The sequence below is a fragment of the Struthio camelus genome, chromosome 2 (assembly GCF_040807025.1).
Source record: "Struthio camelus isolate bStrCam1 chromosome 2, bStrCam1.hap1, whole genome shotgun sequence".
In the NCBI taxonomy this organism is placed as follows: Eukaryota; Metazoa; Chordata; class Aves; order Struthioniformes; family Struthionidae; genus Struthio; species Struthio camelus.
The window spans coordinates 111,698,711-111,716,341 of record NC_090943.1 but is presented as its reverse complement, the minus strand read 5'-3'; the positions used below and the strand labels follow the sequence as shown (position 1 = coordinate 111,716,341).

At 34.9% G+C, this 17,631-nt stretch overlaps 1 protein-coding gene across 9 annotated transcripts in view; it reads right to left on the bottom strand.

Moving 5' to 3' along the window:
- Positions 1–17,631, bottom strand: part of LOC104141847 (cadherin-19) — a 126,010-nt gene that overhangs the window by 32,464 nt on the left and 75,915 nt on the right. For all 9 annotated transcript variants that reach the window (XR_011139115.1, XR_011139116.1, XM_068932092.1 and 6 more), the window contains 4 exons: positions 12,410–12,636; positions 8,190–8,484; positions 1,076–1,195; positions 222–386 (listed from right to left, as the gene is read on the bottom strand). Coding sequence is in view for 7 of the 9 variants with exons in the window: in XM_068932092.1 (XP_068788193.1) it covers positions 222–386; positions 1,076–1,195; positions 8,190–8,484; positions 12,410–12,607 (778 nt within the window). In the remaining 2 variants the exon portion in view is untranslated. The remainder of the gene's footprint in view (positions 1–221; positions 387–1,075; positions 1,196–8,189; positions 8,485–12,409; positions 12,637–17,631) is intronic.

Genomic DNA, 17,631 nt, shown 5'->3' with positions numbered 1-17,631 from the left:
GAAAGCAGTTTAGTAACTCTATTGACTCCAAAGGCTAGTGATAAAAACAGTAACCAGAAGTCTTTGGCCAGTAGTGGAGTTTTTTGCTTCATTTGGAGTTTGAGCTTTTCTTTTGAAATTTGTGATGCTGAAGATAAACACAGACCTCAGTGAACTTAACAGAGCTACAGTAGATCTAAATTTCCTCAAGTCTTCAATTACTGTAAGTAGCCTGTACTTACGCTGTTGAAATTTAGGTGCATTGTCATTGATGTCAGAGAGGTTAATGGTAACAGTAGCTGTTGCTGAAAAAGCCCCTGCTTGTCCAACCATATCTTTGGCTTGGATGATGACCAAGTACTGCTCCTTTGTCTCTCTATCCATTTGGGAAGACATTCTGATAACCCCTAAAAGTGAAAAGTACATTTTTATGGCCCTGGCATATAATAATCATATTTTTTTCCCAAATCTGACCACATAATAAGGGTATAAATTGCATCAGTGGACACAGTTATGAATTTACCCTCTAGACAGTGCACAGCACACCTGTCCTAATGCTAGGAATTAGTACTCTTGGCAACATCCAAGGTGTATGGTGTATCTGTTCTGCAGCATGCTTAGAGTTCTGGTCCCATAGCTATACTAGGGAGCAGAAAACCTCATATCTCTCCTCTACCATATGTAACCATTTTTCTTTCCCCAAAATCAGTATTTCCAAGGGATGTTACATATCTAGGGTTCCTCTAACATAAAGATAGGAAAGGCCACATAATGAGCTTTAGAACTGTTAACTCAGAAGTGGTCCTGGGTCCATCTGTTGGATATGGTACTCAGAATCCAACTCTGTTTTCTTTAGTAAGATCATTTGCTAAATAAATTGTTGATTCTCTAAAGAGAGCGAGAGCATGTCTAAATCAAAAAAAATGATATTTTTCAAATGTGGAAATTATTGTTATATTTATTATTACATACAAATGTACAATGAGAGGAGTTGATATTTGTGTTGAATTGAAGAAAGAAAATATCCATTTTTGCTTACATCCATTCTATGATATTTTATGGATTAATTTTAGATTATAAGGGTATTCTACAGTACCTGTCTTTGGCTCCACAGAGAAATAAGGCTGTCCCTGAATGAGACTGTAAAGCAGACGTGCACTATTCCCATAGGAAGGATCATCACCGTCTGTAGCTGTTACCTGTGTAACAGATGTACCTAAAGGAAAAAAAAATGTTTTAAATATGTAAAAATGCTCATTTAAATTACTTACTAAGTCTCTATGGGATTATCTACAGGTTTATTTTTTTAAAACGTTGCCCATGCATCTTTTTCTATTTTTGCTATTATCTCTTTTCAGCCTGTTTCATTTTATATAAATTACTTCATAATTACACAGCATCAACACTTTAAGAACCTTCTAAGACACCACTTATATTAGCAAATCGTCCTGCAAATTTTCAGGAGTAAATGACACCTTCTAAAATTCATTATTAAAAAGGGAAAATATTTCTTCAGCAACCACTTCTTTTGTTTTATTCAAATTTTCAATTAAAATAAAAAGAAATTGCATATGAATTTTCTATGATATCTTTACTGATATTGCTTAAAATACTATATATCTTTTATCCAAATTTGCAATATGTGAATGGAGCACAGCAAGATGTTTCCCCTCTCCTTGTAAATTCTTCAAAGAATTTTATGAAAGTTTCCCATATGAATAAGAAAACAAAACCACTTAATCACTGGTATGATCACTGCATGATTGAAAGAAATAAAATGTTAACAAGCAAAGCAGGCAAGAAATATAACAAGACTCTGATAACCTTTTATATTCTTGAGTCTTTAATGAGCCTTTCCCAGTGCAAAAGACATACCAGAATTAATCTGAAGAACATGATTTGATCTCTGGCTAGTAGCTTGTTATATCCTAGAACCAAGATTAGTAGCAATTTCATGGGACCATCAGTGATGATTATCTTTTTAAAGAAAATATTCACAGTAGCATCATTTTATATAGTAATAATTATTTTTGTCCTTCTTTCTCACGTAGGTTCTGTGTAAGTACACAAACAGCACTTCTCCTGAGGAAGAGCAGGAACTCAAGCTACTTTCTAAAACTTTCTGCCATATGTTCACATGGTTGCAGCAGTGAATACCAGTATAGCTGTATAGCTAAGCTACAGGAGAAAAGAAGAAGGAATGATGCGGTGAAAGGTGTTTAGCCAGAAACACTTTTTCTATAGCAAACTTTATACTTATCTCTGGTAAAAGAATATATATATATATATATTCATTTCTGATCTTTCTAATAGTTCAATTTGTTAATAAATCTGAAGAAGGCTTTCTAATGTAAGGCATGCTGAACTTAGTGAACAAACTATTTTGGTTATTTTCAGAAGTATTCATTTTTTCATTTTTTCTCAGCCTGCATGTTTCTCTGTTAATTTAGTCTACAGAACTCCAAGTGATTCTATCACTCATGGTATCTTCCCTCAGAGCGCAGGTACACTTTGGAGTAAAATGTTACTCATTGCTACCAAGTTTAAGAGAGATGTACCCTTCAAAACATACTTATGATATCAAGTTTCTGACATATATGTTATATATGTGTATGCATGCGTATATATACACACACTCACACACACACACACATGCCAGAAATGTGGAATGTGATATCATGTGTGTGTGTGTGTGTGTGTGTGTGTGTATGTATATATTCCTATTGCTTTGGATAAATGTTAAAGATAAAATGACAGATTAATCAGGGCATATCTTATTCCGTAATAAGATTGAAGAGTAAAGGAAATAATAGAAACACTCAGCTACACAACTGCTAACTGCATATTAGGCGTGGTCAATGGAAGCTATTATATTTTAATTACCAAGAAATTCATCCTCTAAGATAATTCAGCATAAAGAGAACACAGTTGTTTTCAAGAAATGGAGTGCTATTTAGGTTGGGATCCAGCAGTGTGGATAATTCAAGGTACAGTCTGTTATATATGCCCTTTTCTGATATTGAAACCTAAATACAAACAATGAAGTTCAGAAATGGACTGTTTATGGCACCATATTTGACAAATGAGGAAAAAGACACAAAAAAAAAAAAGAATATAGGACTGCAAAGTTGATTATAGCTTTTTGAATCTCACTCATTTAAAGATTATTTAAAGACTTATTTTCTACATAGTTTCTATCCATTACAAAGAAATACTGAAACTAAAATGGCATTTACTGCTTCTCTAAGCTGCAGCCTACTTTACTTCCTTGTTGACTCTTCTGGAGGACGGCAGAGTGTGGGAGGATAGTATTTGTATGAGTGGACTTAGTGAGATGCAGCAGGAAAATGGAAAAGATGAGCAAACACAGGAGGATAGGAAGAGTGTTGGTTTCCTACATCCTCAGTAGGAAGACTTTATTTTAAAATTGGGGTGACAGGAGACCACATAAAGGCAGGACTGTGATTTTTCAGATTTCTTGAGGACAGAGATTTCATGATCATGATACAAAGCTCTAAATTAAACGTGGATTAAGCAGCGGGCAGGAGAAAAATATTATCCCTCGATTAGATTTATTTTTCAGTTTTTAGTTTCACACTGACATGAAACCTATTTTTCTTTACATATATTTAATCCACACTAAACAAAACAAGTCATTTCCTGAATGGAATCATCCTTACCTAGACATTTGTTTTTGAGTGATAAAAATTACAGTGCTAATATGAGTTTCTCAATAACTCTGAAAACATATTTAAGCCCTTTTGTAACTCCATGGTTGGGAGGAAAATAATTGAACAGATACAAAATATATATTTTAAAACAATCAACTAGCACATTTTTAAAAATGCATGTCCTGAATTCTAGGCATGAAATGTCATAATTGACAATCTAATTATGATTTTGCATCATTTATGTGAAAATGAATATGATGCCAAAGAGGCAAAATAACTGAATGCATCTGTGGACTTTAAAACATATCTATTTGAATAAGGGAGTCTGTATGATATTAATATGAAGTTTATCCCCAGGTATGTGTTTTAAGTGCACAGAAGTGTCATAAGCTAGGTAGTAAACATGTTTACACTTTATTTACTTTTAGTTAGCATCTACTTGAAACAGACTACTTTTTGCTGGTTGCAAAATAAGATTTTTCTCTGTATTGCCAGAGCTTTGGTTTTGCCCTCTTGAGCAAAACATAACAGTGCAATTTATATCTGGCAGCCCATTACGTAAATTATGAGGCACTTATATAGGATATAACTATTCTTTTTTCTAACTAGAGCCAATAAAAAGATTAAGAACTGATAGATTACTGCATCTGTTTCTTAACCATTCCATCAGATATACTGCATTTGTACAAGTTTAACAGCTATATGGGAGGCACTTAATGTAAAATCATACCAAATGCCTGAGGGAAAACCATAGTCTTGTACTCCTGGAAGAGTCCATTTGCTGATACACTTTTCATTTACTGTGACATTCAAATACAAAATCCTAATAAAATTTAATACTGAAGATAAAAGAGTGCTAAGAAAGAACTAAAATATATTCTAATTTGTTGTCACATTGGTATGCATATTGATATTTGTACCTAACTTTCAGTAATTTTTTCTGAGGAAAGGTTAGACAGGTTCTCTGAGGTAAGCAATACATGACTGGCAGTGAATTATTCTCTCCTTGCTGTCTTTGTTTAACATACAGTGTTTACTAAGAGTCAACCGCTTTCCCAAGTGCTGCCCACACTTCTTGAGCATGTTTTCTGTAAGAGAATTACCTGGAGATCCCAGGTCTAGCATCATTGAGCCAAACTGTTGCTAGAGAACTCTGAAATGGAGCAAAGGACAAAAATAAGTCTCTCTGTTGGAATGTATCATCTAAATTAATTCTGGTCAACACCTTTACTAAGCCAAAAGAAATTCTAGTTTGTGGTGAGAGAAGCACTGAGAAGTACTGATATAATGAACCATTACAATATTGATGTTTCAGATTTTGGTTGGTTACTATTTTCATCTGTTGAGAGGTTAGAAATCTCATTCTAAGGATTAATCTCTTAGGGTGCATATGGAAAGAAGTTTCCTTTCAGAAGTGCAGTCCCTACACTTCAAGAGCCAGGGTAGGTTAGCCCAGAAGGAACTTCATGATCATCTGGCTCAGCTGCTCCAGGTATTAAAGCTGCCTGATTTAAAGCTGGCCAAGATACCCTCACATTATGTTATGATTTAGGCACACCCAATGCAGCACTGTCTCTTATATGAAACAAAATATATTCCACGACAATGACTGGTATAAAGGAGACTATATAACACTCCCCCTGTATTCTGTATACCATACATACACATTAATACAGGATTAGTGTACTAGGGTGTATATGGCAGAAGTTGGTGAAAGAATAATCTCTATAATAATGATGGAATTAATGCTAAAGAGGTCAAATATAGAGATAGTGCAGAAAATATTTCAAGATATGCAGGTGTTGACCTAGATTTATATTTCATACACTGGATAATAATGACAAATCTGTGACTTTACTATTTCAAGCAGTCTGTGTCCAGGAGGATGCACACAGGGAGCTAGTCTTATTTTTTTACCAGTTCCCACAAACTGGGAGAGGGATGTTACTCCTGTTTGTTTGGTTTTTACTTCTTCTTTCCCCTGCCACCCTCCACCCCATTTCATATATTTCTACATTTTCCTGGAGTCTGTTCTGTCATCTTACAGGAATATCACAAAATAAAATAAATCTTTTACAGTTTAATTGATTTTATGCAAAGTGATATAGTATTTTCAGAATATAAATATACAATAGATGACTCAGGAGATTGGATAAAGGCTACTGAACCTTCTATTTGTAGGTTATTAGTTTATAGCCAATCTAAGTCAATCCAATTTGGAACCCCTCAGCAGAGAACTGCTTCAGATGAGAAACAGAGGTATAAGAAAAAAAAATTACTGCAGCTGTATTTAGCCATAAGTATCACTCTAACTGGCAAGTTCATCCAAAAAGACAATATCTGTTCTTTTGTTTGTTATTTAGCTTTTTTTTTTTTTTTCAAGATGCAATTATCCACTCTTCTATAAGACGGAGACTTTCTGGGAAGATAAAGTAGGAAGGACTTCAGAAATGAATTCTTGATATAGTTCTTTGAATGGTTACAGGTCTGGATGAGTATAAATCAAGCCAGATGTAATTACAAGCTATCTCAAAACCATTTTTAAAAGAGAGCAACTGCCTTATAATAACACTTTACCACAGAAAAAGAAAAAATAGGAAAAAAAAAGCATCGTCAAAGTCCTAAATCTGTGTAATCCCAGATAAAAATACTCAGATGATTCTATGCAACAAAATAGCCCCTTTATTATAATGGGTACATCAAAAAAAAAAAAATAAAGGTACTTGGCAGGAGACCTATCTTCTCATCTCCTAAGTTGGGTGAATGATCCAGATACAGAAGTTAGAAGTACCCTCTGATCCACAGGCAAATTGTGTTAGAAACTGAGTTATATCTGACCAAAAGCAAGGCTAGCCTAAATTTGTATTCTTTCTTGTAAGCTCAGATGTTGAAGTCTTGAGGCAAACGACTCAGGGTGGAAGAAAGTAGCAGTGAGTGAACAATCACAGGCCCTCAAAGTGATTTCCCTGATAGAAGCTGGGTAGAAGTAAAGTGACTGTGACATAAGATGATTAAACGGATGTCTTCTGTGGTTGTTGTCAGTAGCAATGGTGAGCTACTGCTTCCCTGTAGGAACTGGAATATTAACGCTTTTTCTGATTAGACCTCAGGAATGAATATCCTTGTCTTGTAACTGGTATCTAGGCTGGCAGATGATGATACAGTTACAGCTCCCTGTGAAAGATTCAATGAATCTGCCCTAAAAGTTGAACAGGTAACACTGAATGATATAGTTTTTATTACCTTTTATGAACACTGATACTATTGAGCTAATGAACTTATTAATTCACACATTTTTAAATAGCACAATGTCAGAAGAGTTATTTGGAGATGACAGTACCTATAACATGCACTTTTACGCCAGCTGCTTTTACATTTTGTTTTTTTAAGGATATATATATGTGTGTGTGTCTCTCACACACATACACACACACATTTTTGCCAAATATTATCTTTGCTTCATATTGGTTGTATGAAGTTTTTAGATACATGGCAGATCCAGGCCTAGATCTCTTTGACCATGTAGTTATAGGGTAGAAGAAGTTCAGGTTCAGTTGTTGTTCTTGACAAGAAAATTGCAGTTCATGTGCTTAGGAAACCTGAAGACGGTTTCCTTTACTGCACACCATCCAATCCAAACACAGGGAGGATAACTGATGGTGAAGGAGGTTTGGCAGTCTAAACAGATAAGCATCACAGATAATATGAGAATGTTCATCATATCAGCCCGACATCAGCTTCATACCATTCTTATTCTAAACCTATTACTTATAGGAAGGAAGCTGTTGTTATCTTTGAGGGCAAAAAGTGAGTGCTTGTGGTGTGAATGTGATTCTTTTCCAGTTACAGTACAATTTGATTTATACTACACAGGGTATAATAAAGGCCTATTGTTTAATTATTAAGCAGAGTCACAGTAGACTGAAGGAGGCTGTTGAGTACTTTTCAGTTCAACTGAGCTTATACTTATGTACTTAAAAGAGCTAACCAAAGTTAGAGGCCTTTAAAGTTTAACTACATACTGCTTTACTTTCACATATGTTGAAGCCTGAATAACTGACAGGTTGTAAGAAAAATCATATATTGAACAATTTTGTAGAGATAAGGCTAGTGTCCTGATTCAAAAAGTAGTGAAATCTGTCTACCCGAAATCTCCTTTGCAGTATCAACTGGCTATAGTATCATACTTATCTTACAGTGTAACACCATGTTTTTTAAACATGTATAAATTTCAAGGCTGCATCATTGATGGGAAAGAACATTCTCTCTAGTCGATTAAATCATGAATTCAGACCAAGATTCTGCAAAGGACTTTGATATGTGTAGCTACTTAAATGTTTAAAGGCAAGTATGTTAAATCCTAGTACTCATATCCTTCAGTTTAAGCATATATCTCTGCAAATTTCCAAGCTTGTAAAATAGTCTGGCTCTCTTCTCACGGAAAGGTAGTCTATAAAGTATGCTATTAAGATTTTATATGAACATAACTATCCAGAAAAAGAGCAGGAAATAAAGAGTTTGGTTCAGAACACGTCATACCTTCAGGGGACATTTCTGGAATGGTAGCCACATATGGTCCATCCAAGAACTGTGGTTCATGATCATTGACATCTCGAACCTTGATGATAAATTCTGATTCAGGTTCAACAGGAAGGTGAGTGTTTCTGTTAATTGCTTGTGCTCTTAGAGTGTAGAAAGGTTTCTTTTCTCGATCCAGTTTCTGTATCACATAAATTTTGCCATCATATTCATCAATGGTAAAAATGCTTCCAGCTCCCTCCCCAGTCAAAACGTATTGTAGGTTGCCATCCTGCTTGTCTAAATCAGATTTCAGCTGCAAGTACAAAACAGAAACAAAAAAAAAAAATCACACTAAAACAACAAAACACAACATATTTTAGAAGGGATATAAGTTTTGAAATATTTATTTTAGGATTTATTTGTTTTCATTTTACAGTGAACCCTGTCACTAGTTAATCTTGGAAACTAATGTTTAAGAGCAGCTACTGGCACATTTCTAGCCAGATGTGGCACAGTTTTAAGTTATTGACAGAACTGACTTATAAATGTATGGTTAACCTAAAAGGCTGCTTCGGCCCCTTTGGAGTCAAAGGAATGAATGTAAGTACATACTTTAGCTCATTGCTATATCAGCTCCAATAGACGTCTGCTGACAACGATGGAAAGGTCATTAGACATTATCTAAATTCTTTATTGTTAAAAATGAGAAGTGTACTTCGTATGTTTTAATATTCTTCCACTCAGCAGCACTAGGTGTAAATATGAGAGAGACTAGTGTTCCGCTTATGCTGAAATATTAAAGACATATTCTGCGGTATAAGTCTCTATTATTTATTCTGAAATAAATTGATAGCCATTTTCTGTTTCCTTCCAGGATGATCTTCATCCAGAGTTGTCTTGTGAAGATGAGTTTTACAATCATATTCTTCTGATGAAACTTAGCCCTGGAGACTATTGCAGTCCAGCTGCATTTGTTCATGCCATTAAAATTGTTTTATTAGTGTTAACAGTATGTTATAGCACCTTTTTTAATAGTAATAACTGAAATTATTAATACGACAAGCATGCCTAGTGAAGTTTTATGGGAACAGCAATTTCCAGCCTATCATTAACTCTCCATTTGTTTTTCTTTATTTCTTTTGTGTTTAGAACCAAAGATGTCACTACATAAAATCTCTAAGGATCTGGATAATTATTGAAAAATTCAATATAATAAAAAGATTTATTCAACTTGCTTCTCTTACAAAGCAGAATGTTCTAAATGCAAATAATATTTCTACTTGTTGACTTCAAGAATCTCACTCTTTTACTGTGTTGTTATTAGTTTTCTAAGGCCGATGACATATAGTCAGACCTAACAGCTGTTAGTTTTAGGCCATGATGGTAACCTTTCATCAATCAATATGCTGTCTCTAATATAACGCATATTATCTGAAGGTCATGCAGATGAATAAGAGAATATAATATTTGGAAGCATAAACCATCACAAAAATATTTGCTTATTATAGAGTAGCCCTTTGTTTATTACAGAGTAGCCCTGATAAAATATATAGTATATTCAAAAAGATTCTCAGTGATTAGGTTTAGATGTGCAGACCAAAGACAGAATTACTTTGGCTGACTAATTACTAGACTTTAGAAATGAAGTTAACTCTCATTTAACTTTTGTTCCAGAAATGTAAGTGTAAGGGCACTTGCCATTCTGGAAGCCTATCAGTTAACCTTCATTTCATACTAATGCCGTTTTAGAACAGGCAATATCCATAACAGAGGTTTTTTTTAAAGACTGCCTGTTCTCCTAGTGGGGGGAGCAGGGGTCATAGACTCTCTAGATGGTATAAAGAATAAATGCTTGCTACCCACCAGCTCTGCCCCTTTCTAACCCTGCAGGTTAGCGAAGGATGCAAGGCCATAGAGAGGGAAAGAAGTAGCTATGGACTCTGAACAGCACATTTCCCTGTTGGATCTACTCAAACTATTTTGGGAGAGCTTTTGAAGTTTCAAAAATCATTTTCATTTTAATTTGGAGCAATGACCATATCTTTTGGAGATTTTGGTAATGCATGATCGGCTATACACATCAGCTATACAGTTTACTCAGAGTGTGGTTAGGACGCTGCTCTGAGGAACACAGTTTTGAGTTCTTACTCTACCTGTGTCTTTTCAGAGTTTTCAAACCTAAATTAGGGAGTGCTAACTTTCCTTATTGATACCAGAGAGACTTTTTTCAAGGCTATGGACTTTAGAACACTTTAAAAAATGACCAACTTACAGTCAAATAGTTTCCACCTAAGTGGCTATATTTAAAGTAAGGGTAGGCCTACCCCTCTGCGAGTGATCTGGCCCTGCTCACTTTATCGTCATTCAAATTTAGCACCTGGCTAAAGGGCATTGCAGATTCTTTTTGATCTATAAATCTGGGTTTCTGCTTCATGAGCACTAGGGCACAAGAGAAGTGATGTAGATCTAAATCTTTACCCTAATACGGAGTTGTGAGGTAGGCAAAGAGTACATCAAGCCCCGAAAGCCTGGAAGCTTGCCTAGGACTGGCTATTTAGACATAATCTGTGTGAGCCATTTCACTCATCATTATTTTTCCCCAAAAGATTTTCATTGCCATGACCATGTTAAATGAGAAGTCTCCTAGAGAGGATATTTATAGAGGAAACATACAGAAGGTTCTCTGCTTACCTATTTTATTAAGCTAGGCACAGTAAAATAAAAGGTCTTCCATTGTAAATGAAACCAAAGAATTTATGTATTTTCTTTAGTATCTCTGACATTACAGTGCTGATAGACACATTCTTTCTTCTTAAACATGGTAATGGAAAAGGATTCATGACTCTATTAAATGAAATTTGAAGATTGAACTCTGAATCAGATTGTGAAAAGAAGATGTGATCTGGAATACTGACAATTAATAACAGAGAGAGTCTACCTCTGTATTTTTGTTGAAGTAGTTTTTTGTAGGGCCTGATTTACTAAAAAAAGTCTTTGCTTGATCATAGACTGTCATAGACTTCCTGAAAGCAGAGCCTATTCTAGTCAGGAGACAGCCACAAGTAAATGTGTCTGATTTAAACAGTAGACTGCAATAAACTAACAATAATCCTCAATTAAAATTCCAGATAGTTTACCTGGAGCGCTGTGAGGAATAGAAAGGCAAGATTACGAACACGGTCTGAAGCTGCATAAAAATACTTGACATTTATGATATTTCTTTTGATGGAAACTGTATTTTCCAGCTACAGGAAAAGTAATAATAATAAAAAAAAAGAATATGTCTACACTTATTTTTTTGGAGTGAGACATCATGCTTCCAGAGTAGCTACTTCAAAAGGGCTGTGAAGAGGTAATTAATGAATTTTGAGCACTTCACCCTTTGGGCCCAATTAAATTTTAGTGCTAGTTAATTAGCAGTTAAACTTATTTCGGTTCATTCATCTAGAAAGCGCCTTAAAGAAAAGGAACCAGATCTCGAGATTACAATTACTTCTAGCTTACAAAAATAAATAATAATAAATAATAATAATAATAATAATAAGCACAGAGAGAGAAAAAGGGGAAGATAAAGTCTCATTAAGAAAATTATCTTAAAGCACATTTTTAAAGGAGGGTGAAAAATAATTGCTCATTGTGCTAAAGCTATGTTAATCTAATGAACCATGTAGATTCCTGTAGCTTCTCAGTGGTAAAAGGATTTAGTATTAATCTGCTTCATTAAAAATTAATGAGGGGTAAATCAGCTGCTACTTAGTGTAATAGAAAATCATGCTAAATACTGTTTGTAAACTACACTGCACTCAGTGTGGCTGCTTTGATGCAAGGCCAAAAATAGTACAAGCAAATTGCCAGATGTTGATGAATAAGTCCTTAACTTTCATTCAGAAGGCAAAAAGGAAGTTTTAAGCCTGATGCCTGCATCTGCCATGTATGGTTTTACTTTCAGAACAGAGTGAATTTGGTGTCTCCTTGAGAGTTGAATTGTAGGCCCTTGATGAATGTAGGTCCTTCACATTGCAGTGACCCGTAGCCCATGGGGTTTCCTCATCCTAAATCAGGTTACAGGAAACGGCAAATGTTATGCTAGCTAATTTCAACTCCCTCAGCTCCTCCTCTTACTTAGCTTGATATTTCCCAATCACTGGAGATGCTTGATCTTCCAAGGCAAGGTAGTAAGTTGTTAATCAGCACACTAAATCAAACCTTGTATCACCTTGCGTCGTGACTTATCATACCTGTCCAACATACAAACGTGGAGTAGGGGTCTGTTCCTCAGTTGCAAAAAGTGGCTCCCACATCCAGCCACGTTTCACTCTTCGAACTGTTGTAAAAAACTGATCTGTGTTTTTAGTACTTTGCTTCTGCATGCTTGGAGCACAAGGCCAAATCTGAACCAGCGTCAGCACAAGAGATAGCAATGTGTAGTAATTCATGCTGAAATCTCCTTTCAATCAATTTTCATCTGTAGAAGAGGAGAAACAAAAATATTTAACAAAGTATCACTTCTACCCTCCCTTCTTTACTTATTGATTCTATGCTAATCTAAGAGTTGATTTGTAGTGTTAAAATCTCCCTTTCCTAAAAGGAAAGAGCTGGAACAAAGTCTGTTTCTGATTAAAATAGAAATTCTTTTAGAGACTCAGAGGCGTAAAAGTCAAGTGTTCAACTTACTTTTATGAATATCCTACACAGGGACTTTCTATGCAAAAAAGGAAAACCATCCTTCAATTAATTCATCTTCCAAATTAAGCTGGGTAATTGTATTGCGTAGCCTAGCAATAATTTGATTGGAATAATTGTATGTTTCTGCTTAGACAGGGCTCATTTTAAGCTGCAGTCACAGAACTGCCTGCAGGGTGAACAACTAGCCTTAGTGGCCCTAATGACTGACAGCTGAAACAGAGGAGTTCAGTTTTTTTTTTAACCTTTTCTTTCCCTCTTTTCCAACTGAGCAAAATGCCTGCAAAAGTGCCAAATGAGCTACTGTGCCATGAAGAAGAAGCAAAAATGTGCACAACTCTCCTTCCTTGTCAATAGGAATTAAGTGTCATATCCTATTCTACCGCCTGCGACATTCTTGTCTTTAATTAAACAAAGAGTAAACGTATCCTGGAAGCCCTAGGGTCTAGCAGCTAGTTTAATTGGCACAAAGAATTCTTTCAGAAAACTAAGGTTTTTCACAAACTATGTGCTACGGATGTCCAGTGCTTTTTGGCAAAACTAACAAAACTCCCAATTCTAAATAAGGTGCAATGTTTGGCTGAGAATGGCCATGTTCTGTGGGGTGAAATAGAGAATTGTGAAGTTCCATATTACGCACTTTTTACTTCTTAAAACCTTACTTAAAGAATAATATTTCCTATGCAGGTTTACAAATTTATTCCATATTAGTCATTTTGTACAACACATTGGAAAAAATATTTGGCTGCATTTATTTTAGGCCTGAAAACTCCATGAGCCTTTTTACCTGTCAAGGATAAAATGTGAATTAATATATTTTTTAAGATGATGATTGAAACACTAATGCTATAAACAATATCTTTTCTTATGCAAAGAGAAATATCATATTTGCTTAAAATGACAGAGATGTCACACAGACATCACTTTCCTTCTTTCCTTGCATACAAATGTTTTTTGAGAAACAGATAAAGGAATTCTAGTAGCAAGGCATAAAGAACTATAAGTCTTAGGCTTCTGATTTCAATTTCTTGGGTTTTCTATTTTTCAACTTTATAACAGTGCAAGAGAAGTTTTGAATGGAAGGAAAGGGAGTTAGGTATGCTCTCACTTCAGTTTTATGTGGAAGATGATTGCTTATTTTCCTGAAGCTACAATGATAATATTTGTGGCATGGAAGATGAGGCCCATAAAAGTTCAGCCCGGGTCTCAAATAAAGCCTAAATGAGGCTTAAAAGGCCACAAAGTCTTGAACAGTCTCTCTGTACATAGAGCGCATTTCACTCTAAGCACTAATTTGCACAGAATCTGCTACTGAAAATAAGTTTTCATTTTATTGCAGTACACAGCAAAAGACAGACAACATTAAAAAAAGATAAGTAGTTCAATAGTCAAAGAGGGCTTTCAGAGAAATTGTAAAGAAAATTATTTCCGTCACTATATAAATGAGGAGACAGGTGTTCAGTCTGAGCCATAGCAAATGCTGCTGGCTACCCATTAGCTTGTTTTTCAAGCATTTGTTCTGACACTGCCCACCTAGTTCAACAAAGTATCCTAGTCCTGTAGGCTAATATTTCATGCAGACTGCATTGCAAGCACATTATTGTTAGCAAACTCATGACAGACTCTGTGTGTATTCACATCAACCTAATAAGGGTACAGAACATGACTACACTGGTCTGCTGTTGCCCGCCTTTTGGCAACGCACTCAGCGGTTACCCATCAATGACTGACAACTTAAAAAACGCAATTAACTTTTGGTCCATTTCAGCGTTCCCTCTCTCCTAAGCTGTGTTAATAGCCTATGATATATGCATTCAAGTATCACAGCTGTAACACGTGGGGGAGAATAAACATTTTCAGATTTTGAGATGTCGCATACTCTTCATTATGTGTATATAATTTCTTTTGCTTATAAATATATATTTTAAGCAAATTATTGTGAAAAATGTAAAAGTGTATTATGGAATTGAGGGTTGTATGTCTTTCTGTTTTCCTCTTCACTGCGACATCAGACATACTCCATTAGCCTTTAATTTCAAGAATTTTCAAAGCATATTTCCTTTCAGCATCTTCCTACCGTTTGGCATTAAAAATCTGCCTCCAGCCTCTGGTTAGCACATGTTGCCCATTCTCTATAAATCCGATTGTTCACTTGTGAAACAATCACCTTCCTACCATTCTCCAAACTGTAATTCATGCTCAGAAGTAACTCTTGGAAAGAGTTATTTCTTATCTTTCCTTAAAAAAGTGAATTTTGATGTTACTCATTTGAAAAAAAAAAAGTTTAAGGTGATTCTGTGCTGAGAGTGCTGCCTATCACAGTGACTAGTATTGTCTCATTATTCCGTTGTACTCTTCTGTCTTTCCCTATCCATCAGCTGTCTCTTGTTTTACACTTAATTTGTAAGCTCTTTGTAACTGAAATGACCTTGTACTCTGTGTTATAATTATAATACGGAGCAGAAGGGAGGCTTAGTAAAAGCACAGAGCTTTTAGGTGATATAGTAATATGAACAAATAGATAAATTCTTAATAGAATAATCTCTCATTAAAAAAGACAAATGTATTTTCAGAGATGAGCAAATGAGCTCATCTCTGGCATGAGAGAAACGGGGACCATTGTTCTGCTCCTGCTCTAGTCTTCAGGAAGTACATCTCCACTTTTTCTGTCACTTGTATTGGATTGCACTGATTTAATAAAGACTGATATACAGAAAAGAGTAATGAGAATATCAATTTTAGTTACAATAGGTAGGCTAAAGCTTTTAAAGGAATATCTTCCTTGTACACCCAGGGAAAATCATGAATCTCCTATAGGCTAAGAACAGGTTTACCTTTTTGGCATAAAGTCGCAGAGCACCCTGCCACATGTGCTCTAGAGCTATCTCCAAATCAAATGCTGTAACTATTTGAAACAGGATATCAACTTTCAGCATTTTATTACTTTGACATGGTTTTGAATTCCCTTTATTATGATAGTAATTAATTACAAATTATGGTCATGTTATTACCTCATAAAATAATACCTGTTACTGTCTAGCACTGCAAGAATAACAAAAAGAGTAAGAAGAATGTAGAATATAGCCTCTGGAAAATCCTGAAGTAATTTGTGTGTTGGGGAGGGGAGAGACAAAGAGGAGACAAGACGGCAACTTTCTAAAACATTTAAAATATATATAAAGAAGATGGGGAAAAAATATATTCTAGTTCTGTTGGGTGAAGAATAAGAACAAAGTAGCTTAATTTTGTAACAAAGAAAATTAATTTGGTTGTAAGTAAGGCCTTCTAATTAGAGGATAGAAAACAGTGGAACACAGTAACGAGGAAGGTCGTAGGTACTTCTTCCCTAGAGACTATTAAGAATATCCTGTATATGTTCTTCATCCTGTTTCACGGCTGAACTTTGAAAAATGACTTCTGGGAAAAATAGTGCTCTCTATCCTTGAAAGTACTAAAGAGCACCAAAAATGATGGACTGAAATACATTCCTTTTGTGAAATTTGGTGTTGACTTTTCTTATTTTAATAACATCAAGCTAACAAAAACAAAACAAAAATTGGAACAATTCAGATGAGTCAATCAAGTTCATTAAGACACAGCTTTTGAAATACAGTTCTTATCTCATGTATAGGTATAACATGATCTTGTTTCAGTTATAAGTTCTGTATGTCGGTGTTGGTGTGATTGCAATGAAATTTATCTCCTTTGTATGCTGTTATCTTTAATTTTCACTTAGGAGGATAAAGGGGAAAGAACATTTCTAACCAACATCTATAGACTAGGGTGTTATAAAAAATTTGATAGAAACTTTCCAAGTTTCAACTATATGTTTGTTCTTTGGCAGCATGTCTTCTGTACCACAACTTTTGTCCTACCTGTATTTTATATGCTCAATTACTCATAATACTAGTGTATTATAATGCTTCTTCCCTACCTTCTTTCCAGAAAAGGTTGTATTTGAACTCGTTCTCACTGGGCACAGTTTAGGCTGCACACAATCTAACTGACATCTATGCTATATTACTTGTATAATTCCCAAGAAATGAATCAAATATAGATCAACTCATCTAATTAATTACTATTGTCTTGATGATACTTAAAAAATAATGAACAGGTTTTTTTTGTTTTCAATCTGTATGGAACAATAATATAAACTTATAGTATGTAGTGGACTTAATCCTATTCTTGGTACTTCTGATGATCACTGAATTTCACAGGGAAGGCAAATAATAATTGTTACAGGTTTGATGTGCTAGAAATCAGTTTTTTTCAGTCAGTGTAAAGGTAAATTTTATGCAAGTCTTCCATTTTTCATGAATTTCACAAATACTATTAAGAGGCAGCAGAAGAAGGCATACTACTTCCTAATAAATAAATACGGTATAGTTAGATCCAACTACACTGGATTATTCCTCTGGTTCTACTGATAACTATCTCTGCAGATCGGAAGAGCAGAAAATCGATGTTGTGACAATAATATTCATCTGGGCTGGTAAAAGCAATACTGGGAAGAAAAAAATAACAAATTTACAAGAACTTATTTTGTTGTTTAAGTGTCATTTTTCACTAATTTCCACTTCTGGAATATGCCACAGAAATATAGTATGTGTTTTGTTGTTGATGTTATTGTTTTTTTTGTGAATTGGTAAATTTGATAACATCCCAGCTGCAGCTCAGATCACGTTTTCTATAATTCCCTTTAGCTTATGTTTGTCTACCTGATTTCTTTTCCTTATTATTAATTTAGGGTTCAATAATGCTTTCATGTTAACTATTA